This window comes from Pleuronectes platessa, chromosome 5 (genome assembly GCF_947347685.1).
Source record: "Pleuronectes platessa chromosome 5, fPlePla1.1, whole genome shotgun sequence".
NCBI lineage: Eukaryota > Metazoa > Chordata > Actinopteri > Pleuronectiformes > Pleuronectidae > Pleuronectes > Pleuronectes platessa.
In genome coordinates, this window is record NC_070630.1 from 6,927,858 (window position 1) to 6,953,869 (window position 26,012).

General features: G+C 39.4%; 5 protein-coding genes, 2 long non-coding RNA genes and 1 pseudogene across 7 annotated transcripts; 6 read left to right on the forward strand and 2 right to left on the reverse strand.

Moving 5' to 3' along the window:
• Positions 1-326: 326 nt before the first annotated feature.
• Positions 327-1,199, forward strand: LOC128440471 (odorant receptor 131-2). The gene has a single exon (XM_053423199.1). The coding sequence runs from the start codon at positions 327-329 to the stop codon at positions 1,197-1,199; it is 873 nt and encodes a 290-aa protein (XP_053279174.1).
• A 1,212-nt stretch (positions 1,200-2,411) lies between these two features.
• On the forward strand, positions 2,412-3,284 carry LOC128440707 (odorant receptor 131-2-like). The gene has a single exon (XM_053423507.1). The coding sequence runs from the start codon at positions 2,412-2,414 to the stop codon at positions 3,282-3,284; it is 873 nt and encodes a 290-aa protein (XP_053279482.1).
• Positions 3,285-10,877: 7,593 nt separating this feature from the next.
• LOC128440472 (odorant receptor 131-2-like) lies at positions 10,878-11,780 on the forward strand. The gene has a single exon (XM_053423200.1). It carries the CDS (start codon positions 10,878-10,880, stop codon positions 11,778-11,780), a length of 903 nt encoding a protein of 300 aa, XP_053279175.1.
• A 1,171-nt stretch (positions 11,781-12,951) lies between these two features.
• LOC128440791 (uncharacterized) lies at positions 12,952-13,871 on the forward strand. The gene is made up of 3 exons (XR_008338575.1): positions 12,952-13,329; positions 13,428-13,498; positions 13,796-13,871. It is a non-coding gene; the product is annotated as an uncharacterized LOC128440791 (long non-coding RNA).
• A 226-nt stretch (positions 13,872-14,097) lies between these two features.
• LOC128440673 (uncharacterized) lies at positions 14,098-14,564 on the forward strand. Its single transcript, XR_008338557.1, has 4 exons — positions 14,098-14,138; positions 14,216-14,275; positions 14,359-14,418; positions 14,498-14,564. It is a non-coding gene; the product is annotated as an uncharacterized LOC128440673 (long non-coding RNA).
• Positions 14,565-14,735: 171 nt separating this feature from the next.
• Positions 14,736-16,216, reverse strand: LOC128440672 (putative nuclease HARBI1). The gene is made up of 4 exons (XM_053423457.1): positions 15,770-16,216; positions 15,565-15,677; positions 15,360-15,471; positions 14,736-15,285 (listed from the first exon to the last, which is right to left on the reverse strand). The coding sequence occupies exons 1-4, from the start codon at positions 16,200-16,202 to the stop codon at positions 14,915-14,917; spliced, it is 1,029 nt and encodes a 342-aa protein (XP_053279432.1). The 5' UTR covers positions 16,203-16,216; the 3' UTR covers positions 14,736-14,914.
• Positions 16,217-17,346: 1,130 nt separating this feature from the next.
• LOC128440055 (uncharacterized) lies at positions 17,347-20,803 on the reverse strand. The gene is made up of 4 exons (XM_053422632.1): positions 20,548-20,803; positions 18,763-19,787; positions 18,348-18,664; positions 17,347-17,874 (listed from the first exon to the last, which is right to left on the reverse strand). The coding sequence occupies exons 1-4, from the start codon at positions 20,767-20,769 to the stop codon at positions 17,615-17,617; spliced, it is 1,824 nt and encodes a 607-aa protein (XP_053278607.1). The 5' UTR covers positions 20,770-20,803; the 3' UTR covers positions 17,347-17,614.
• A 952-nt stretch (positions 20,804-21,755) lies between these two features.
• Positions 21,756-22,629, forward strand: LOC128440473 (odorant receptor 131-2-like; annotated as a pseudogene).
• The last annotated feature ends 3,383 nt before the right edge of the window (positions 22,630-26,012 follow it).

Genomic DNA, 26,012 nt, shown 5'->3' on the forward strand with positions numbered 1-26,012 from the left:
CTTTTACTTGAGTACAATATTTCAGTACTTTTTACACCTCTGACTGTCGCCTATGAGGTGCGTTGTCACCTTCACTCCAGGGATGGTTTGGTAAACTGGGTCTTGTGTTCTTATGTCTTGTGCTCTTATTTGTCCATGCACGCTGTACTACAATAATGTGTGTTGTGTTTAATAACTGTTGATTCATAGAGAGATAATTTGAGCATCTGTTCTTCAGTTCTGCATCTGGTTTTAGAGCTGAATGAAGTGTGGCAGTGTCTGAAGGCTTTTTATATTTGGTTGTGACAGAGAGAAAAATGGCTGCTAACAACACTACAGAGTACAGGATGAATAATAAGATCATGTTGATTCAGGTCTTTGTCGTCCTCTTTCTCTGCATTAACCTTCTGCTAATTATGACCTTTTTCTCCAAGGAGGTCTTCTACACCACCATGCGCTACTTCTTATTTGCTGTCACACTAATGTCCGACTGTCTGTTTTTATTCGTGACTGACATCCTACTCATCTTGAGTTACTATCGCTTTATGATACAAATGTGGTTGTGCCTTATTATTTATATAATTTCGTCGCTGTACATGTTTGTGACACCGGTCACTCTGACAGTGATGACCCTGGAGCGCTACGTGGCCATTTGCCTGCCGCTGCGTCATGCAGAGCTGTGCTCCCCACGCAGCACTCTGCACGGCATCCTCATCATCCACAGCCTCAGCTCTCTGCCCTGCATCGTTGTTCTCTCCATGTTCTTTGCATCGGCCTCCTCTGCCTCCTACACTCAGGGCAGAATGTGCACTGTGGAAATCTTCATCATCCACACGTGGCAGGGTCACCTGAGATCAGCCATTAATCAGTTTTACTTCCTGATCATGTGCATCACAATCCTGTTTTCCTATGTGAAGATAATGAGAGCGGCCAAAGCTGCATCAGGAGAGGACAAAAAGTCCACATGGAGAGGACTCAGAACTGTGGGGCTTCACGCTTTGCAGCTGCTCCTGTGTCTCATCCAGCTGTGGTGTCCTTTCATAGAAGCTGCTTTGCTTAAAATTAATATCATGGTGTTTATCAATGTCAGGTACTTTAATTACATTACTTTTATTCTTGCTCCAAGATGTCTGTCTCCTCTCATTTATGGCCTCAGGGATGAACTTTTTTTTCATGCCCTGAAGAGATTAGCTCTCTGTGGTTTGCGTAAGAAACACTGATCAGATTTGTATGGATTAACTAATTGTCATGATGTTATATTATGACATGTTTATGTTTTTAATTGTGTCTCTGGCTTGATTTATATTGCTATGTTAAAATAAAGGAATGTTTTCGGTTGATGTCAGGTATTTGCTTTGCAGAGCATTGAGGTTGTGAACAGCCTGTTCACAAACATAGAGAGAACTTGCACAGTTTACATTTAAATCAAACACCAACTATGGTGACAGAGGAGCACATCAAAAGTTTTCAGGAAAATGGACATTTCTTTAACTTTAGTTGATAAATTCAGATTTGACTTTTAATTTCCCTTGTCATGTATTGGGAGTGAAAGCCAAAGTCACAGAGATCTTCATTCTGATATCAAACAATAACTCTCAAAACGTCTTATCTGTCAATTAAATAAGTGTGGAATTATATAAAGTTATAAATATTGGTGTTTTGGGGTTGATATATAGACTCGACCCTCACCTGCTCTGCTTTCAACCCCTGATCTCTTTTAAGTTTAGAAACTGACAGATATTAGTTTATATATACACATATAACAAAACATGTGAACATACATAGGAATTCAATAAGGAAAAAACTGTTGAACAATAGATTAAGACTTAGTTTTGAATACTCAATCACCTTATTTTTTGTAAATTTGTCCTTTTGGTGTGGGATCAATAAATTTATATCTTTAATTTGAACCTTTATATTCAACTTGTGGAATAAAGTTACATGGAAATAGTTGAAAAGCATGAAGTCGCCATTTTAGGTATACTATTTTTGATTGCGTCCCTCCAATGGACAAAATGAGTAACTAAAGCTACTGTCGCCTACGAGGTGTGTTGTTGGCGAATGTTGTCGCTCGTGACTCTGTGGTGATTTAACGTTCATATGACGTTGTGTTATAGTTGCCGATATAAAGCCCTCACACACAGCATCTGCTCAGAAGGCTGCACAGGGCTCAGCTGAACACCTTCACTCCAGGGATTGTTTGGTAAACTGGGTCTTGTGCTCTTATGTCTCCTTCTAAATATTTCTCCATGCACGCTGTACTAAAATAATGTGAATTGTGTTTGATACCTGTTGATTCAAAGTGAGATCATCCCTTGTTGAGTTGTGCATCTGGTTTTAGAGCTGAATGAAGTGTGGCAGTGTCTGAAGGCTTTTTACATTTGGTTGTGACAGAGAGAAAAATGGCTGCTAACATCACCACAGAGTACAAGATGAATGATGAGATCATGTTGATTCAGGTCTTCGTCGTCCTCTTTCTCTGCATTAACCTTCTGCTAATTACAACCTTTTTCTCCAAGGAGCTTTTCTACACCTCCATGCGCTACGTCTTATTTGCTGTCACACTAATGTCTGACTGTCTGTTTTTATTCCTGTCTGACATCCTGTTCATTCTGAATTTATATCGCTATACGATACAAATGTGGTTGTGCCTTATTATTTATATGATTTCGTCTCTGTACCTTTTTGTGACACCGGTCACTCTGACGGCGATGACCCTGGAGCGCTACGTGGCCATTTGCCTGCCGCTGCGTCACGCAGAGCTGTGCTCCCCACGCAGCACTCTGCACGGCATCCTCATCATCCACAGCCTCAGCTCTCTGCCCTGCATTGTTTTTCTCTCCATCTTCTTTGCATCGGCCTCCTATGGCTCCGACACACAGGGCAGAACGTGCACTGTGGAAATCTTCATCATCCACACGTGGCAGGGTCACCTGAGATCAGCCATTTATCAGTTTTACTTCCTGATCATGTGCATCACAATCGTGTTTTCCTATGTGAAGATAATGAGAGCGGCCAAAGCTGCATCAGCAGAGGACAAACAGTCCACATGGAGAGGACTCAGAACTGTGGGGCTTCACGCTTTGCAGCTGCTCCTGTGTCTCATCCAGCTGTGGTGTCCTTTCATAGAAGCTGCTGTGCTTCAAATCAATCTCATGTTATTTATCAATGTCAGGTACTTTAATTACATTACTTTTATTCTTGCTCCAAGATGTCTGTCTCCTCTCATTTATGGCCTCAGGGATGAAATGTTTTTGAATGCCCTGAAAAGATTATCTCTCTGTGGTTTGCGTAAGAAACGCTGATCAGATTGATATGGATTATTAAATTGTCATGATGTTATATTATGAAACGTTTTTGTTTTTTTTTAATTGCGTCTCTGGCTTGATTTATATTGCTATATTAAAATAAAGAAATGTTTTTCCAGTGATGTCAGGTATTTTCTTTGCAGAGTGTTGAGTTTGTGCACAGCCTGTTCACAAACATAGAGAGAACTTGCACAGTTTACATTTAAATCAAACACCAACTATTGTGACAGTGGAGCACATCAAAAGTTTTCAGGAAAATTGATATTTCTTTAACTGTAGTTGATGAATTCAGATTTGACTTTATTTCCACTGTCATGTATTAGGAGTAAAAGCCAAAATCACAGAGATCTTCATCCTGAAATCAAATCACAACTCTCAAAACTGCTTATCTATCAATTAAATAAGTGTGGAATTATATATAGTTATAAATATTGGTGTTTTGGGCTGACGTATAGACTCGACCCTCACCTGCTCTGCTTTCAACCCCTGAACTGTTTTAAGTTTAGAAACTGACAGATATTGGTTTATATATACACATATAACTAAAGATGTTAACATACATAAGACTTACTTTTGAATACTCATCGATGGCGTCTATGAGAGCTAAGGTGGCCTGTGAGAGAAAAGTGGTTGAACTATCTGTTACCAGAGACGCTGCTCGTCTGATCAGAGAGTCATGAGAGAGCTGTTCAACCTGCAGCACAGACACGGAGGGAAACACAAAAAAAGTCAGGACAAACTAGTGTTTCAAGAATCACTCTGGTCCTTAAAGTATCAGTTAAATTCAGAGGAAAATAGATACACTTTCACCTAATTTAGGTAAAATTACAAAGACACTTTTAGGAAAATGTACTGAACATTTTAAAAAGTGCACATTTGTCAGTGTTGTATTTTATGTATTATATGCACATGTATATTACATTAAGGGATTTTTTATTGCTGACGCATTCATGTGAAAATATTACACGGCAAAGTAACAAGTAACCGTCAAATAAATGAAGTCTAAAATATAGGCTATGATACCTCAAGATGTACTAAAGTTTTGCTTGTACTTACCTCTACCACTGCAAAAAATACAGAAGATAAATGTGTCCTGTCAGTTGAATTCTGTATATGACTGTAGTCTTTCTTACATGCATCTGTTTCTGGCCGGTGACAGACTCACCTGTTTGAAAGGTACAGCACACAGCCCACCGCCGACGGCCAAAGACGCCAAACTTGTGTAAAGAACATTTGTCTATTTCCTCGGTTTATGCACTGTGGTATTTTTACAGTTGAACAGGACCCGAGCAGAACTCCTGAAGAGACATTTTATTGGATTAGGAATTCATCATCATATTTCGTTGTATGATTTGGAACAAGGACAATGAGAGAAATTGAAAGGTTTCCATTTGTCATCAAAGGAGAATGAACTATGACAAAATAAAGTATTGATATAATATAAACATTTAGACGCATCAAACACAGCTTATCTTAAATGTTTAATGAGGAACACAGTCATCATTTTAATTATACAGTAAGAAAATGGTATTAGGGCTGTAATGTAATTTGTGGCTGATTTCCATTTGTTGATAGTTAAACAAGTTATAAAGCTGTTACATCCATTTGAATTTATCTGCTGAATAATATTTGCTATAGATCAATTTATGAATTAGTCTGTAACCTGTCAGAAAATATTCAAAGATGCCTGCTATAGTGTCTAAAAACCCAAGATGGTGTATTCAACGGACTTTTATATATCTCCCCCAAACATTCCAGTTCTGTTCCCTGTACATACCCAGTATTTACAAAAATGGCATTAAAATAATTCCTCCTTCCCTCAAAGAATATCCAGTGGTGACTCACTTCCCTATTTGTGTTTGTTTACATCAGCTGTCTCTTCATTTACAGGATTGTATTTGTGTCTGACTTCAATCAGGAAGTTGCCCTGTGACTCAGAGTGAGTTAGAGTAAAACACGAAGGTAACACTTAATCGTCATATAGGGACAAAGACGTGTAATATATTTATTATTGATCCACTTGTGTACGATTCTCTAACCACAATAAACACATTAATGTCAATGTAAAGTGAAAGAAAACAGATGTAATGAGTCAGCTCCGTCGTCCACGCGCTGTTATCAAAGTAACCCTACTCATTCTCCCAATTAGAGTCAACAACAGCTCGTGACGTTTGAGATGCAGATATTTCACTGTGATATTAACAGTTCATTGTTGATTCAGTTTGTTTAACTTGATCTGTCTGACATAAACGTCTCACCTGAGGAAGTAGGCGGCTCCTCTCCTGACATGTTGGTCCGTCACAATAAAGTGCCCGCTGAGTGAGCAAAGGTTCCGCCTGATGGTGAACATTGAAAACTGGTGCCCCCTCCTGGTCAAATATATTATAATATAATATACACGTGGACAAAATTGTTGGTACCATTCCGTTAAAGAAAGACAAACCCACAATGGTCACTGAAATAACTTGAAACTTACAAAATTAATAATAAATCAAAATTTCCTGAAAATTAACTAATCAAAATCAGACATTTCTTTTGAATTTTGGCTCAATAGAATCATTTAAAAAAACAAATTAATGAAAATAGCCTGGACAAAAATGATGGTACCCCTAGAAAAGATTGAAAATAATTGGACAGTAGGGACATGATATACTAAGGTGTATCCTCTAATTAGTATCGCAGGTCTCTTCAAACTTGTAATCAGTTTGTCTGCCTATTTAAAGGGTGAAAAGTAGTCACTGTGCTGTTTGGTATCATGCTGTGTACCACAAGGAACATGGACCACAAAAAGCTAAGGGCAGAGTTGTGTCAGGAGATTAGAAAGGAAATTTTCGACCAGCATGTTAAAGGTAAATGCAATAAGACCATCTCCAAGGAGCTTGATGTTCATTTGACTACAGTGGCACATATTATTCAAAAGTTTAAGGTCCACGGAACTGTAGCCAACCTCCCTGGACTTGGCCGCCTGAGGAAAATTGATGACAAAATGAAGAGACGGATAATACGAATGGTAACCAAAGAGCACAGAACAACTTCCAAAGAGATTAGAGGTGAACTCCAAGGTCAAGGTCCATCAGTGTCAGATCGCACCATCCGTCGCTGTTTGAGCCAAAGTGGACTTCATGGAAGACGACCGAGGAGGACACCACTGTTGAAAGCAAATTATAAAAAACGAGACTGGAATTTGCCAAAATCCATATTGACAAGCCACAAAGCTTCTGGGAGAATGTCCTTTGGACAGATGAGACAAAACTGGAGCTTTCTGGCAAGGCACATCAGCTCTATGTTCACAGACGCAAAAATGAAGCATAAAAAGAAAAAAACACTGCACCTACTGTGAAATATGGAGAATGCTCGGTTATGTTCTGGGGCTGCTTTGCAGCATCTGGCACCGGGTGTCTTGCATCTGTGCAGGGTACAATGAAATCTCAAGACTATCAAGGCATTCTGGAGCTAAATGTGCTGCCCAGTGTCAGAAAGCTTGGTCTCAGTCGCAGGTCATGGGTCCTCCAACAGGATAATGACCCGAACACACAGCTAAAAACACCCAAGAATGACTCGGAGCAAATCATTGGACTATTCTGACGTGGCCTTCTATGAGCCCTGATCTAAATCTGATTGAACATCTGTGGAAGGAGCTGAAACATGCAGTCTGGAGAAGACAACCTTCCAACCTGAGACAGCTGGAGCAGTTTGCTCATGAGGTGTGGGCCAAAATACCTGTTGACAGGTGGAGAAGTCTCATTAAGAGTTGCACAAGTTGCTTGATTGCAGTGATTGCCTCAAAAGGTTGCGCAACAAAATATTAAGTTAAGGGTACAATCATTTTTGTCCAGGCCATTTTCATTAGTTTGTCTTATAAAATTATTCTGTTGAACCACAATTCAAAAGCAATGTCTGATTTTAATTAGATAATTTCCAGTAAATTCTTATTTATTATTCCTTTGTCAGTTTCAAGTTATTTCAGTGACCATTGTGGGTTTCTCTTTCTTTAATGGAAGGGAACCAACAATTTGTCCGCGTGTGTAATATGTGTTATAATATAATATAATGATATATAACATAATATACCACAACACAATATATTTTGATACAATACACTACATTATAATATATTTGTATACAAAAACCCATGAAGGGTCAATGGATTATGATGCTTTATTATAGTTTAAACTTCCAGCAAGTAGAAATTACATTTTTAGTTGCACTTGTATTGATAAATGCTCAGTTCATTTTTGTGGAAAAATTAAAAAGCTCCATCTTCTTAATACTAAAATGTGCTCCTTTTCACCCGCAATGATTTCAGTAAGTCTAATTTATTTTAAATAGTTTTAAGGTTTGCACTGTGCAGTATATAAAATAAGCAATGAGGACGTGTTATCTTGGTAATAATGATTACATTTATCTTTATTTCCTACCAGACAAACAATCAATTGATCAAGCAAGAAAATAACCACTGAGCTGCAACTGAAAAGCTAGGATTGATTTGTTGCACCTTAACCAACTGTTTTACTTTTAAAATGCTGCTCATACATTCATGATGATGACATAAAGATGATGTACACTGTATATAATAAATTATTTATATAATATGTCAAAGAAGATTATATGCTCTCATTTGTGGTTTGTGGGAATTAAAAATAACTTTTAGACATTCCAAATAAAAATATGATATCATATATATATATATAACACAAGTATGGATCCATCCACCAAGGCCATTTATCTGCATCCAATAATTTCATCATATTCTCGCAGACAATGAGACAAATTTGTAGTTTTGCAATTTAAAAAATAAACTTATCTCAAACTTGTGTCCTTCATCCTCGCCCAGAGCCCAAATCAACACCAACACCTTAAATAATTAATGAACCAATTAAGTTGATGAGTTTCACAGGGGTTGGTGGCTCATAAGAGAATAACAAGGATCAGCTCATTAGCATCACTGTTGTGTTTAGAGTCTAAATCCACATGGAAAAAGAAATGACTTCAGAGTTTCACCATCAAAACAATACCCCCTCTTGAAACATCTTTGTCTTCTGGGTGAACAGACGATAGCCACTTTAAAGTATATTCTCTGGACTGGTAGTGTGAAATTTGGATAAAAAGTATATGGAATATAACTTTTTATTGTACATGACACATAGCATTGTCCAAATGTAAAAATCTATTTTAAATGCAAAGCAGAGACGACTCAAGATACAGAGAATATATTATCAATAAGGCTTCTGATCTTCCAAGAGCTTTGTAATATTGAAGCCCAACTACTTTGGACACAAAGTCTCTTTCAAGCACATCACATTGTAACTATGGAAAATCAATGTTGGCAGTAACTGGTGATGACAACTCTTTGGTGGTTAAACTTTTATTTTATCTTCCCCTTGTGGTCGTGGCAACTTTGAATGCCACGTTACTCCAGGGATGGTTTGGTAAAATGAAACCTCTTATATCGATATATTTTTGTCACATTTATTTAACTTACATTATTTGTCATATACTTCTGATGTGTATATAGTTTTTTGTTTTGATCCTTGTAAGTTCTACTAGCAGCTTTGGGATCCTTTTTATTGAATTTATAAGGCAGGTGTCACAAAACCTTTTTTTTATGTGGTTACGAATAAGACATTTATGCCTAAAAACGAGGCATTAATTACAGATTCATTTTAGTTCAGGTTTTCATCGCACTTTTCCTCCATCAACATTTTTCTATTAACAAATCTGGTTGTGTATAATTTTTTACATGTGGTCATCTGTGTACACTCTGTTCACACGTATTACTCTTCATCACCATGCACTTCCTCCTCCTCATTCAAGGCCTCAGCTATGTGCTCTGCTTTATTCTCTCACCGTCAACATCAGCATCTCTGAGCTTCTACAAACAACACAGGGTTTCCTCTGAGTGGCTGTTCATCTACATGCAGCAGGGTCACCTCAGGTCTGCCATTAGTCAGCGTTACTTCCTGATCATGAGAATCCCCATTGTGTTGTCCTACGCTAAGATAATGAAAGTGTCCGTGCAGTGTTAAATCTGTGAAAACAAGAGGACATCAGATCTGTGCATTTGCCAACGCTCAGCGTGGCTATAGACGCAGAGGTCTTCAACAGGGGGTCCGGACCCCTGGGGGTCCGTGGAAGTACTGCAGGGGGGTCGCAACATTTTTGGTTGAGAGAATTTTTTATATTTTTTTATAATTTTTAATTTATTTTCCAACCAATTTTTTCCCCACGAATTGAAATGCATTTAAATAGACATTAACATGCATCCAACATATTGTGAGGCTGATATGACCATCTGCATGACAACCTCCATCCGTCCAAGGTTAGATAAGTTATGTGCTACCCATTCGGGTTTGACATCTCACTAATGTGGGAGTATGTGTGTCATCCACAGATGGCTTGAGGATTCACTGTCAATTCTACAACAGAGAAGGGGAGGAGGAGAGACGAAAACAACAACATACAACTAACCAAATCCTTACAGTATGTTTCATATAAAAACATGAATCTGTGAATTATTTTAATAGCTCAGTGTTGTATGCAAGATGTATGTTTATGAATGGCAGTGGCATGGTCATCCTGTACATTGCACATGTTTAAATTAAGAACATGAATATATGAACCTGTGTAATATTTGAATAGTTTACTATTGAATGCACCATAACAGGGTAGCTATGTTTATACATGGCACTAGGCCCAGTTTAATATAAAACCCAATTTGATACAATATATATAGTATGGGGTCCCTGCTCCATCTCTCCACCAGTTTGAGGGTCCTTGGCCTGAAAAACCTTGAAGACCCCTATATTACAGGATATAACCAATATGTATAATAATGTATCAAATGAGAACATGACAAAAGTAACAATGTGACAAAGGGGTTGTTTGTTGTGATGCTAAAAAGCATTATAACATCAATCACCTCAACTTTTAATGAAAGTTGTCCTGAAATAGTTGCCGACTGAAGAACTGAAGGTTCCTGGTTCAATCCCGGGTTCCAACCAAAGACCAGCACCAACAACAATTCAATGTGTGGGGGAAGAGATGCTCATGTTGCAGTGCTCCTGGTGTAAAATCAAACAAGTAATATCTTAAATGTGAACCTTTACATTTAACTTATTTAATAAAGACACATGTAAATAGTTGAAACACATGAAGTCTCCATTACTGAATTATGTTTTGAGTTTGAATCTCTTCAACGGACAAAATGAGTAACTATAGCTACTGTCGCCTATCAGGTGTGTTGTTGCTGAATGTCATCGCTCGTGACTCTGTGGTTAGTTAACGTTCATATGACGTTGTGTTATAGTTGCCGATATAAAGCCCTCACACACAGCTCCTGCTCAGAAGGCTGCACAGGGCTCAGCTGAACACCTTCACTCCAGGGATGGTTTGGTAAACTGGGTCTTATGCTCTTATGTCTCCTTCTAATTATTTCTCCATGTACAATGTACTAAATAATACGTATTGTGTTTGATACCTGTTGATTCAAATAGAGATCATCCCTTGTTGAGTTGTGCATCTGGTTTTAGAGCTGAATGAAGTGTGGCCGTGTCTGAAAGCTTTTTACATTTGGTTGTGAAAGACAGAAAAATGGCTGCTAACATCACCACAGAGTACAGGATAAATGATGAGAGAATGTTGGTTCAGGTCTTCATCGTCCTCTTTCTCTGCATTAACCTTCTGCTAATTACAACCTTTTTCTCCAAGGAGGTCTTCTACACCACCATGCGCTACGTCTTATTTGCTGTCACACTAATGTCCGACTGTATGTTTTTATGCGTGACTGACATCTTACTCATTTTAAATTACTCTCAGTCTATGATACAAATGTGGTTGTGCCTTATTTTGTATACCATTTCGTCTCTGTGCATGATTTTGACACCGGTCACTCTGACGGCGATGACCCTGGAGCGCTACGTGGCCATTTGCCTGCCGCTGCGTCATGCAGACCTGTGCTCCCCACGCAGCACTCTGCACGGCATCCTCATCATCCACAGCCTCAGCTCTCTGCCCTGCATCGTTTTTCTCTCTGTCTTCTTTGCATCAGCCTCCTTCAGCTCCTACACCCAGAGCGGAACGTGCGCTGTGGAAACCTTCATCATCCACACGTGGCAGGGTCCCCTCACGTCAGCCATTAATCAGTTTTACTTCCTGATCATGTGCATCACAATCGTGTTTTCCTATGTGAAGATAATGAGAGTGGCCAAAGCTGCATCAGGAGAGGACAAACAGTCCACATGGAGAGGACTCAGAACTGTGGGGCTACACGCTTTCCAGCTGCTCCTGTGTCTCATCCAGCTGTGGTGTCCTTTCGTAGAAGCTGCTGTGTTTGAAATCAATCTCATGTTATTTATCAAGGTCAGGTTCTTTAATTACATTACTTTTATTCTTGCTCCAAGGTGTCTGTCTCCTCTCATTTATGGCCTCAGGGATGAAATGTTTTTTCATGCCCTGAAGAGATTAGCTCTCTGTGGTTTGCGTAAGAAACACTGATCAGATTTCTATCGATGAACAAATTGCCATGATGTTATAGTGTGAAATATTTTAGGTTTTTAGTTGAGCCTCTGGCTTGATTTATATTGTTATTTTTTAATTTAAAAAAAAAACGTAAATGAAAAATTCAGTTGGATATAACAATGAAAATGTGAATTGATTAACATCCAATCCCACTACTTGTATCTTTGCAGACAATATTTGCAAACATTGTATTAAACTCAGCTTGCAATTCATCCTGTCTGTCATTAACCTGACATTACAGAGAGAATTATAAAACATCAAACAGGCCTGGTGTGATATTTACAGAGTGACTATCTATAAACATCATAAATGAACTAGCCTCTGCCCGCTGGCCAATGGCTAGACCTGCCAGATTGAATCCTCCTTGTCTTTAGTCAGTTTACCAGTGATGTCACGTATTTTCTTTGCAGAGCATTGCGTTTGTGCACAGCCTGTTCACAAATAGAGAGAACGTGCACAGTTTACATTTAAATCAAGCATCAATTATTTTTTAACTGTAGTTGATAAATTCAGACTTTTCTTTGAATTTCCACTGTCATGTATTGGAAGTGAAAGCCAAAGTCACAGAGATCTTCATTCTGGAATTATATACAGTTATAAATATCGGTGTTTTTGGGGTGCCGTATAGAGTCGACCCTCACCTGCTCTGCTTTCAACCCCTGATATATTTTAAGTTTAGAAACTGACAGATATAAGTTTATATATACACATAAAACAAAACATGTAAACATACATAGGACTTCAAGAAGGAAAAAACTGTTGAGCATAGGATGAAGACTTACTTTTGAATACTCAGTGATGGCGTCTATGAGAGCTAAGGTGGCCTGTGAAAGAAAAGTGGTTGAACTGTCTGTAACCAGAGATGCTGCTCGTCTGGTTTAATTACAGACTCATTTTAGTTCAGGTTTTCATCGCACTTTTCCTCCATCAACATTTTGCTAATAACAAATCTGGTTGTGTATAATTTTTTACATGTGGTCATCTGTGTACACTCTGTTCACACGTATTACTCTTCATCACCATGGACTTCCTCCTCCTCATTCAAGGCCTCAGCTATGTGCTCTGCTTTATTCTGTCACCGTCAACATCAGTATCTCTGAGCTTCTACAAACAACACAGGGTTTCCTCTGAGGGGCTGAGGCCTGTTTCAGGTAGCTGGTTTAACATACTCTGAGTTTAATCCTGCGCTCTGAGTTGGTTGACTCAGAGTTCAGGGTTGAAAAGCAACTCTGGGTTTTCGGTTTCAGAACAGGTGATCAGCGTTGGCTTAATCAACTCTGAGTGTGTTCACGCTGGGTTGGGGGCGTGCCTGTTGACTATAAAGAGCCATCATCAATGGATCTCTGATAACATGATCAAACATGGACCAAAAACGTAGATCCAGTTACTTTTCACCCACGGAATTGGAAATATTAATGCACGCATATGCCGAGCAGGTACCCATTTTCACCAAAAAAAGTAATACCGCCGCGGCAGCGAGAGCGCGAGAGAGAGCTTGGCAGGAAATAGCCGAACAAGTCAATGCGTGAGTAAAATAAAATAGTAAAATAAAATAAGAGGAAAGTTTAATATCTTCCACTTATTCAATATGTAAATTGTGTGTGTGTGTGTCAATTTACACAGGAACAACCCGAGTTGCCCCAAGAGGACTTGGCAGCAAATGAAAATGAAGTACAAAAATATAGTTCAAACAGGTAAACTAATGTTTAATTGAAATCAAATCAATTGTGCTGTTTTGCCTGCTCTACCTAATTTAACAGCTATTTCAACATGTGATGGGTCTATATTTAAGCAGTAAATGTAAGTAGTACATTTCTCAGCCACCCCAACACTGCCAATATTTAATAGGATTTAGATATATTAGAAGGCTACTCCTAGGCAAAATGCATTGTATGTATGTATGTATGTATGTATGTATGTGTATATACATATATATGTGTCTTCAAAATAGCGCTTACTGAATATTAGGGTAACATTTTCCTCCATGTTAGCAAATCGAAAAAAAGCAGAGGCCCGGAAGACTGGAGGGGGTCCACCACCTGCAGCCCTCACAGAGGCTGAGGAGATCAGCCAACAGAGTATGCGTCCTGTGGCTGAGGGCATCCCTGGAGGGAGCTCCTCTGATTCCCCCCACCCCCCAGGATAGAAGTGCCTTTATCAGAGGTTGGTTATTCAAAATAATTAAATATGTACATGCAACCCAGCGCGTTGCAAATTAGATGGGGCAATATTCTGGCTCAAGTAATAATTTCACTGTCTAATCATCTTCTTCCAGTTACTGATGGCGTCATTGCCCTACTGGAACCAGATGCCCTCACCAACCTCCATGCAATTGTAACAATTCTTCACCTTCCACAGATTATTAATATTTTCTTGATAATTGCTGAACACAACTGTTAATGTCATTACAGGAAGATGATGGAGAAACATTGTCTGCAGCATTTGAAAGGGAAGAGGAAAGGCCTATTGAGGTTAACACCTTTTAAAAATAACATCTAAAAGTTGATGATAGCGTTGTACAATTTAAAACTGACATCTTCTTTCTCTCAAACAGGATGAAATCGAATTCAATGAGAGGCCATCCACTTCTAGCTCTACTTCACAGCTTACCTCTGTAAGATTCTCCCTGGAATTATAATAAAACGCTGTACTTGGCACTGTGAAATCCAATGTCATCTTTTGCATTCCTATAGCTTCCAGTCAAAGAGCTCTATAAAATCTATCTGGGAAAACAAATAAACAAAGCAAACTTGGAAATGGACCACATTAGGCAAAAGATGCAAAAGGATGCTTTGGAGATCCAAATTTTGGAACATAAGTTAAAGGTGGGTGAGGTACAAACTGGGATACTGTTTCCTGCTCCAAAAACATACCCAATATGAATGACCTTTTTTTTTTTTTGTGCTTTCAGGAAATAAAGAAATCCTCATAAAAAGTAGATTGTCTTTATTAGAACACGGGCTGTGGTGGGACAAGTTATTTTGTTGAACAGTGTCACCCCCTACCAGAGGCTGGGTCTGTCACACGAGTTTACTATCATACAGGAAGGCGAAAGAATGCCAAAGAAAACATTTCGGAAATAATAAAATACATTTAACTACATAGAAAACTCAAACAAAATGATTTTGGCAGAGTCTTTCTCTAACCACCCTTCCGTCCTGTGGATCCATGGCATGGTTTGGGTTTATGTGCTGCTCATCTGCAACTGCAGGTGGGCAATTTTCCCCTCTCAAAATCGCGATGTGTAGAACCACACATGCAATTATTATGTCACATGCCCTTTCTGGTGTGACTCGCAGCATTTGGAGGCACTGGAATCTTGCCTTCGGGATCCCGAACGTGTTTTCGACCCTGGCTCTCGTCCTCATATGCGCCAGGTTGTAGCGCTGCTGTGGTCCTGGCACGGGATCGGCATACGGGGTCAGAAGGCAAGGCTGGCAGGGGTACCCTCTGTCACCTAAAACATGACCGTCGAACTCTCCTACGATACAGGTGAAATATTAATCATCTGAACAAATATGGATTCTAAATCCTTCAAATATAGGCTTAACTCACCACGGGCAAAGCGAGTGCTCAGATTAGACTCCCGAAATATGCGTGCGTCATGCACAGACCCCGGCCACTTTGCCTCCACTTGGTTGATGATATTTCTGGCATCACATACAACCTTCAAATTGCAGAGGAGTATAATTAGATACAGAGGCTGTTTTGTTAGGTATCTTTAATTTAAAATGCTGAAGGTCTAGGCCTTCACCTGTACCTGCACATTGATGCTGTGGAAGGACTTCCTATTAACATAGTCTCCTTCATTCACTGAAGGAGCTTTAATAGGAATATGAGTTCCATCGATGCACCCGATGACACCCGGAAAATCTAGAACATTACAAATTAATTAATTTAATTAAATTGTGCACATTATTTATTACATCCAAGAAACAAATAGGCTACATTGTTGCTACTGTTACCTGCAATTCTGTAGAACTCTTCCTTGATTATTCGTATAGGTCGGTGACTTGGAAACATCACAAACGTGTAAAGAAAACGTTTCAGTGCCAAAGTCACATTTCTGACAGACCGACACACGGTTGCCTTTGAAATGTGCTCGGCGTCACCGACGTTGTAAAGAAAGCTGCCGTTTGCAAAAAAACGGAGTGCCACACAAATAATTTGTATTGAACTTAAAGCATGCCCCCGGTGCGTTTGACAGTTAACATGGGGGCTGAGAAGGTGGTCTAAATAAATGATAGATTGCGCTGAAAAACGATAGCGCTCGTGAAGAAAATTATCAGGAAAAGAAAGTATATCCAACCGGGGTCTTAATAATCGTTCCTCACGGAGATTCCTTCTGAGGATCGCAGCCTCTACGTCCACGGGCTCTCGTAGAAAAGGACATGCCATTTCTAACACTTCCTTCTGTCGGAGAGCTGCCTTCAGCCTTATAGACAACAAACTCAGAGTAGGTTTAACCACCTCCCGAGCAGGTTAGGTCCACGGCGTATGTTGCCGCAGCAACTAACTCTCGGTTGCGCTGAACCTGCTACCTGAAACGGAAAACCCAGAGTTTCCACTAACTCAGAGCGAACAAACTCGGGGTTGCCTCAAAACCAGCTACCTGAAACAGGCCTCTGTTCATCTACATGCAGCAGGGTCACCTCAGGTCTGCCATTGGTCAGCGTTACTTGTTTTTTCTAGTTTTAAATGTTTTTCATGCCCTGAAGAGATTAGCTCTCTGTGGTTTGCGTAAGAAACACGGATCAGATTTGTATGGATTAACAAATTGTCATGATGTTATATTATAAAATGTTTTTGTTTTTTAATTGTGTCTCTGGCTTGATTGATATTGTTATTTTATAATAAAGAAATGTTTTCCCAGTGATGTCAGGTATTTTCTTTGCAGAGCATTGAGTATGTGCACAGCCTGTTGACAAACATAGAGAGAACGTGCACAGTTTACATTTAAATCAAACACCAACTATGGTGACCGAGGAGCACATCAAAAGTTTTCAGGAAAATTAACATTTCTTTAACTGTAGTTGATAAATTCAGATTTGACTTTTAATTTCCCCTGTCATGTATTAGGAGTAAAAGCCAAAGTCACAGAGATCTTCATTCTGAAATCAAACCACAACTCTCAAAACGTCTTATCTATCAATTAAATAAGTGTTGAATTATATATAGTTATAAATATTGGTGTTTTTGGGGTGACGTATAGACTCGACCCTCACCTGCTCTGCTTTCATCCCCTGATCTATTTTGAGTTTAGAAACTGACAGATATTAGTTTATATATACACATATAACCAGAGGTGTATAAAGTACTTGAGAAAAATAACTAAGTAAAAGTATAAGTACCACAACTGAAAATTACTTTGGTAAAAGTTAAAGTCACCTAAAAAAAATGTACTTGAGTAAAAGTCTTAAAGTAGCTCACATTAAATGTACTTAAGTATCAAAAGTATCTTGTGAAAAAATATACTCAAGTATCAAAAGTACAAGTACAAGTATTTTATAGTACGCATGAAAGGAAGCAAAACAACCCAAAATTATTCTCCCCTTGTTTTTTATTTCACTTTTTCAGGTGAATGAAATGTGGTATAGAATACCACTCAAAAATAAACAATGTCTTTAACATAAGAACCACTTTTTAACTATGTTGGGGGAATCCTCATGAGCTGAGGCACAGTAACACCACACAAACAAACTCTCTGGTTCAAGTGGAGAAGTTGAACTTGCGGTTCATCCTCAGCAGAAGCTGATTTTCAAAAGTGTCTGCAGCTAGCCGTGCTCTTTTTGGGCTGAAGATGAGACCTGCTATGCTGAACAGCCTTTCGCAAGCTGCAGAAGCAGGCAGAGGTGTGTTGAGTTTGACAACTTGAGAACCACAGGAAACGTCTTGAGAATCTTGATGTCGTCTGTTGAGTAGGCCAGATACGAATCAAGCTGCTTGGTGGCGCTTGGTGTTTTGTGGGAACTTTTCAGGATGTGGAAGAAGTCTCCCTCATCAGATGAGCCAGATCCAGCCTCTGCTGAAATAGAAGGATCCTCCAACTGCTCCCTGATGTAGTCCAACCCTGAAACACAGGGAGGGTGACACTAGCATTAGTACAGTCACATTTTTATTGGACAAATTTAATTACATTTATGACATTTTCCATAATTCTAAAGGAATAAATAATATTACATTGACAAAAAACACTATCAGAAACAAAAGGCCAAAATTAGCAACAAAAAAAAAAGAGATATAAAGTAGAAAAAAAGTTGTGACAAATTGTGAAAATAACAGATCTACAACCAAGGCAGTGTGAGCTTGCAGGTGGGCTACACAAATTCAGGGAATAGATAAGGAGAAAAACACAAGTCTTGACTCTGACAATTAGAAATCTTAGATATTGGCTCAACCACTATTCAAAATAAGACTGGTGTATGAAATGAGTAATAAAATAATAAAAAAAATGTAGTAAGTGTGCATTAGATTTGTAATTTAATGGATACAATTTAATTTTATGGATATTTTCTTCCTTTTATTTTCTCCATGTTGTCTTACCGATTTTCAGTGTAGCATCATCTTTGATCCAGGCCGTTTTGAATTTTGGGATGAGAATCGCTGCAGCAACCAATTCAGGGTCTCTTGACATTTCACCAAAACGGTTCTGGATGCCCACTTGAATGGCTTCAACCAGCGGCTTGCAGTGCTTCAGTGCAATCTTTATTTTTTCCAGTTTGCTGCTCAGCAAGGAAATAGTCGGAAGAAGCCATCCCATCTGGACTTCCACTTCTCCTTGGAGGATGTTGATGGACTGGGCAACAGGGCTCATGGTGGTGTAGTACTCTTTTAGGAAAGTGAGCTCAACTGGATGAAACCTGTTAGGGAGAAAACAAACCACTGTTTTACAATTATGCATGAATATTGTACCCAAAAAATAAAATAAAAAATACATAAATACATAATTCAAACTTACATTGGCACCTTCAATTCTGCACAGATCTCTCTCAAAGCTGGCTCTCCCTTCTCTCTCAGAATCTTGAGGAGCCTTTCCACAGCCATAAACATTGAGTTCCACCTGGTGGCGTTTGGTCGTAGCAGCTGGAGGGAGCAGGCATCTTCCACAGCTTCAGCTGCTTGGCAGGATCTTCCACACTTATTCCACAGCCCATAACACTTGCTGAATGTTGAGCGTTGCAGTTTTTTGTATCCATCGTTGGCTGTTGCTTTTTCAGCATCAACTGTAGACACTAAGTTGAGCAGATGACAAGCACATCGTTGATGTTTCGGAAGCTCAAACTCAAAGCCATCATTCTCAACAAGGATTGAAGTCATGTCAACAAATTCCACTCCCTCCATCTCATTCCCTTCCTCATCCTCTTTCTCTTCTGCTTCATTATTGTTTTTGTCCACACTAAAAACTTGAAAAGCCTTCAGGAAGTTGGAGCCATTATCGGTTGTTGTCCTCACAACTTTGTTCCTGATGCCATATTCAGTATGGATGTCATTGAGTGCGGTGGCCAAAACATCAAAGGTGTGGGAACCTCTTAGCTGTCTGCAAGCTAGGGCTGCTGATCGTCTAGTTAGGTCTGTAGAGTTCACCCAATGAGCAGTCACACCAAGGAAGCTCCTTCTCCTAACTGACCAGCAGTCTGTAGTGGTGGCGATGTGGTCCACTTTACTCATCTCCTCAGTTAACACGTTTTTCATAGACTTTGCTAAATCTTCAATCCTTGATCGCAGGGTGACCCGTGTGATGACTTTGGCAGTAGGAAGAAGATCTGTGAGAAGCTCTCTGAAGGCTTCATTCTCGACAGTTGACAATGGCTGGAGATTGTTGACAACATACTTAACAATGGCCCTGTCAACAGCACTCTGAGATATGGATCGGGTAGCCAGCAACGTGGTCTGTTTGAGGGTGGAGGTCCCAGCTTCCGAAGCCCTCTTTCTTTTTTGTGAGGTCAGCTGCTCATATTTCTTTAGATGTTGTGGATGTGCTCTCTACATGAAAAACACAAAATTAAAAGAAATAATAATATTAGTTCAAATGATACTCAAGACATCATTCAACAGTTACCACAATGACAGGTCTGGATTTCTAACCCCTTTCACCCTGATGTCTCGTTTGTGGGCATGTCCAACATTAATAAAAAAAAAAGAAATGGTCAACTGTCAACTATATTTTATCTTTCAAAAATACCAAATAATTTAAAGCTAAAACATCATACAGGACACTGAGCTTGGATATCTAATTGCTGTACAACAAATACAATTTAAAAAAACAAACACAAAGCTATTTTAATGAACAGCATGCCATTTTACTACAGTTCCTATGAACAAACAGGCACATTTTCAATAGCCTATTGCTTAACTTCCAAGTTACAGATTTTGTATGATTTATTTTTTGTATTTTTCATTAAAAAAAGTGAAGCACTTTGTGTGAAGCAAAATGTATCATGCAGGAGGAAAACTGCCTCGTTCGAGATGCTAACCCTGTTTATTGACACTCCTGCATAACACTTGTGTGCGTGCGTGCGTGTGTGTGTGGCGTAGGTTTATTTGTCCACGACATCACCACACGTGTGATACGGGCAAGTTGCTAACGTTAGCACATAGCGTTAGCAACTTGCTACTAGCACGCAACCATGCTAGCACGTCGTTACGTTAGCAACTTGCCTGTAATGTTAGCTAAAACTATGTTTTACACATTTGTATATCCCTCCTGCCACATGAAATGACATTGCTTACTTAATGCACTTACTTCGATGTGTTTTTTGAGGTTGGACGGGGAGTTTTTGAAGGCCTTTATTTCGTGGCACTTCGGAAGGCATAACATGCACTTCATTCGGTAGGAATTTGCCTCCATCCAGAGGTAGCTGAACATACTTTCCAGGTATGACCACGGGTGTCCGTCGTCGACTTCTGTTGAACGCCGTGCGTCGTCTTCTGTGTCTCCCTCATCCACATGCTCTGCGGCTGCCATGTTTGTAGTGATCTCTCTGCCGCCCCCGCACGGCGCGCGCATCCCGCATTTATACCTTCTTCGCGAGAGTACCGTACGTGGTTCTTCTCGTCCTCTCGGAATCTCATGCAGAAACTATTTTAATTTGTAACGAGTAACGAGGTGGCAAATGTCAAAGTAACGAAGTAAAAGTATATTTTTTAACTTAATAATGTAGTGAAGTAAAAGTAAAAGTCCTGATAAAAAAAAAAACTCAAGTAAAGTACAAATCCTCAAAAAAAATACTTAAGTAGTGTAACGAAGTACATCTACTTCGTTACTATACACCTCTGCATATAACAAAACATGTAAACATACACAGGAATTCAATAAAGAAAAACAGTTGACCAATAGATGAAGACTTACTTTTGACTACTCAATCACCTACATTTTTTGTAAATTTGTCCTTTTAGTATGGGATCAATAAAGTTTTATTTTTAATTTGAACCTTTATATTCAACTTATGGAATAAAGTTGCATGGAAATAGTTGAAATGCATGAAGTCGCCATTTTAGGTATACTATTTTTGATTGCGTCCCTCCAATGGACAAAATGAGTAACTAAAGCTACTGTCGCCTACGAGGGGTGTTGTTGGCGAATGTTGTCGCTCGTGACTCTGTGGTGATTCAACGTTCATATGACGTTGTGTTATAGTTGCCGATATCAAGCCCTCACACACAGCATCTGCTCAGAAGGCTGCACAGGGCTCAGCTGAACACCTTCACTCCAGGGATGGTTTGGTAAACTGGGTCTTGTGCTCTTATGTCTCCTTCTAATTATTTGTCCATGCACGCTGTACTAAAATAATGTGTATTGTGTTTGATACCTGTTGATTCAAAGAGAGATCATCCCTTGTGGAGTTGTGCATCTGGTTTTAGAGCTGAATGAAGTGTGGCAGTGTCTGAAGGCTTTTACATTTGGTTGTGACAGAGAGAAAAATGGCTGCTAACATCACCACAGAGTACAGGATGAATGATGAGATCATGTTGATTCAGGTCTTTGTCGTCCTCTTTCTCTGCATTAACCTTCTGCTAATTACGACCTTTTTCACCAAGGAGGTCTTCTACACCACCATGCGCTACGTCTTATTTGCTGTCACACTAATGTCTGACTGTCTGTTTTTATTTCCTGTCTGACATCCTACTCATTTTAAATTACTCTCGGTATACGATACAAATGTGGTTGTGCCTTAATATGTATATAATTTCGTCGCTGTACATGTTTGTGACACCGGTCACTCTGACGGCGATGACCCTGGAGCGCTACGTGGCCATTTGCCTGCCGCTGAGTCACGCAGAGCTGTGCTCCCCACGCAGCACTCTGCACGGAATCCTCATCATCCACAGCCTCAGCTTTCTGCCCTGCAGTGTTTTTCTCTCGATCTTCTGTGCATCGGCCTCCTATGGCTCCCACACACAGGGCAGAACGTGCACTGTGGAAATCTTCATCATCCACACGTGGCAGGGTCACCTGAGATCAGCCATTTATCAGTTTTACTTCCTGATCATGTGCATCACAATCGTGTTTTCCTATGTGAAGATAATGAGAGTGGCAAAAGCTGCATCAGGAGAGGACAAACAGTCCACATGGAGAGGACTCAGAACTGTGGGGCTACACGCTTTGCAGCTGCTCCTGTGTCTCATCCAGCTGTGGTGTCCTTTCATAGAAGCTGCTGTGTTTAAAATCAATCTCTTGTTATTTATCAATGTCAGGTACTTTAATTACATTACTTTTATTCTTGCTCCAAGATATCTGTCTCCTCTCATTTATGGCCTCAGCGATGAAATGTTTTTTAATGCCCTGAAAAGATTAGCTCTCTGTGGTTTGCGTAAGAAACACTGATCAGATTTGTATGGATTAACAAATTGTCATGATGTTATATTATGAAACGTTTTTGTTTTTTAATTGCGTCTCTGGCTTGATTTATATTGCTATATTAAAATAAAGAAATGTATTCTCAGTGATGTCAAGTATTTTCTTTGCAGAGCATTGAGTATGTGCACAGCCTGTTCACAAACATAGAGAAAACTTGCACAGTTTACATTTAAATCAAACACCAACTATTGTGACAGTGGAGCACATCAAAAGTTTTCAGGAAAATTGATATTTCTTTAACTGTAGTTGATGAATTCAGATTTGACTTTATTTCCCCTGTCATGTATTAGGAGTGAAAGCCAAAGTCACACAGATCTTCATTCTGAAATCAAACTACAACTCTCCAAACTGCGTATCTATCAATTAAATAAGTGTGGATTTATATATAGTTATAAATATTGGTGTTTTTGGGGTGACGTATAGACCCGACCCTCACCTGCTCTGCTTTCAAACCCTGAACTATTTTAAGTTTAGAAACTGACAGATATTAGTTTATAATTACACATATAACAAAACATGTGAACACACATACGAATTCAATGAGGAAAAAACTGTTGACCAATAGATGAAGACTTACTTTTGAATACTCAGTGATGGCATCTATGAGAGCTAAGGTGGCCTGTGAGAGAAAAGTGGTTGAACTGTCGCTGCTCGTCTGATCAGAGAGTCATGAGAGAGCTGTTCAACCTGCAGCACAGACACAGAGGGAAAAACAGAAAAATGTCAGGACAAACTAGTGGTTCCCTCCGGTCCTTAACTTCAATACAAGTATCAGTTCAATACAGAGGAAAATAAACACTCAAATAGATAAAGTTTAAAGTCCAAAACTGTCTTCTCAACAAATGAGATCAAAAAGCTCCCTTTGCATCTTAACTTATGGATCTGATTAATTATGAGAAAGGAAACATTTTCAGTTATATGAACATTGTATTGAATAACCAACTTGACAAGTAACAGCAATATTAATTTTTAAAATGTAGGCTTGAATACCTCAAGTTGAACTAAAGTTTAGCATGAACTTACTTTTCACCACTGCAAAAAATACACAAGATAAATGTGTCCTGTCAATTGAATTCTATGACTGTAGTAATTTGTACATGCTTCTGTTTCTTGCCAGTGACAGACTCACCTGTTTGAAAGGTACAGCACATAGACTACCGCCGACAACTAAAGACAACAAACTCGTGTACAGAACATTTGGCCATTTCAATGCAGAGATGAGGTCTGTCTTGCGGGTAGCTGACAGTCAGTTCCATAGGTCCCCTGTGGCAAGATGTTGGGTATGTGTGGAATGGGTGGGATAGTTCGTAGAGGAAGGTTACGGTATTGGTGTGAACGAGTGCAAGGCCTATAGTATCTACGAGTAGAAATGTGCATGGAAAGTATAAAAATAGAAAAATAAAATGAAATATCGGCTTAATACTCCCCGAAGACTCCAACTAAAGTCCCCTTCGTCTTTATCCTCCGGGTCTTCACAGACGCTGTGCTGACCACACACCCTGCTCATGAGTCAATCAGGCACCAAGTGGTGATGGCCCAGCAATAGAAACTCAGCAGAGTTCAACACAAGAGAAACTTTTCACTTTAATCAGTGATCAGGTGAGTTTCACAAAATGTCCTAATTTGCCAACAGCTGATTATTGACAAAGTCTATTGACCACAAAAGGTAGAAAGTAAAATAGAACTTAGTCCTTAACAGAACTGGAATAAAAATGAAGCACTTTAACCTTAGCTGGTTCCCTTTTAACTGTCAATAACTTGAGTGAAACTATAAACAATAAAAAAAATCCTAGCTCATACAATTCAAGGTAAGACCAAACAGTACAATCTATCAATCTATTTAACCTAAAGGCTGAAATATGCTACCCCGACTCCGTTACGCGCGGGGGGACGGACCCTTTTTCATTTATGGTTCTCCGAAGGCTGTGGGTGCTGAAATAATTCACCGCCAGAACAGTACGTGGTGCAACGTTTTTTTTGGGGTCTAAGACGATCTTAGAGAAGCCTACCTCATGACGTCTTTATATGTAGAAGAAGTCCACGATTGTTTATTTACCTTCTCCCGGCTTTCCTCACACACAGTGAACGATGGCAACTATCAGAAAAGGCTGTTGATGGAGCTGGAGCTGCTTGACATGGAAGAGGACTTGCTTAACACAAGCTTAGAGAATCGTAATTGACTCTGAACACGCGTAGAAAGGACAGTTTTAGCTGAAATAAAGTGACACCCAGCGGCTCAAAATGCTTATGTTATCGCTTCTTAGCGCAGCGGTTCCCCGGTCTTGTTTCCAAACTGCATTGCTAATGTGGCTTGAAGCTACACGGAGGCAGATAGCTTCCTCTCCAGCTTCCACACACAGTCAGCAGGGACTCTTGATACTCACTACTACCAATGGTTTGCTTCTAACCTGACGGTATTTGAGAAATAGTGTCATGATAGCTGTGGAATTAAAGACGTGACAGCGGGTTTTTGCGCTGTTACCACCGCAGTTAGCATGGTGGCTAGCACGCTAGCGCCGTTATGACCGGGCATTATAACCGTATGTGACTGTACTCACATGCCGTTAGTGCTCTAACCAGCCACTGTAAGCCGGACAACTCCACTGGCTTAACACACTTGTCACATTAATCGTAGAATCAAAGTTGTGTTTGGGCTTATTGTGATATAGGTAATATGGACTACCATATATCATATATTTGTTTATATATCATACCCTATATAAACAAAATCCTAGCTCATACAATCAAGGTAAGACCAAACAGGAAAAACTATCAATCTAGTTAACCTAAGACAGCAGATACAATAGTAATCTAGCAGAGAAGCTTAGTAAAGAATTTACTTCTGAGGAATCCAAGTAGACCAGTAGTATGAAACTCCAGAAATCCACTGCACATTTAACACAAATGTATAAAATGAGAACATGAAAAAAGTTACAATGTGACAGAGGGGTTGTTTGTTGTGATGCTAGAAAGACATTTTACATCAATCATTTAGTTTGACCCTTAATATTCAACTTATGTAATACAATAACATAGAAATAGTTGAAAAGCATGAAGTCGTCGTTTTAGTCATACTTAGTTTTTGAGTGCGTCCCTCCAACGGACAAAGTGAGTGACTATAGCTACTGTCGCCTATGAGGTGTGTTGTTGGCGAATGTTGTCGCTCGTGACTCTCTGGTGATTTAACGTTCATATGACGTTGTGTTATAGTTGCTGATATAAAGCCCTCACACACAGCTCCTGCTCAGAAGGCTGCACAGAGCTCAGCTTAACAACTTCACTCCAGGGATGGTTTGGTAAACTGGGTCTTATGCTCTCCTTCTAATTATTTGTCCATGCACGATGTACTA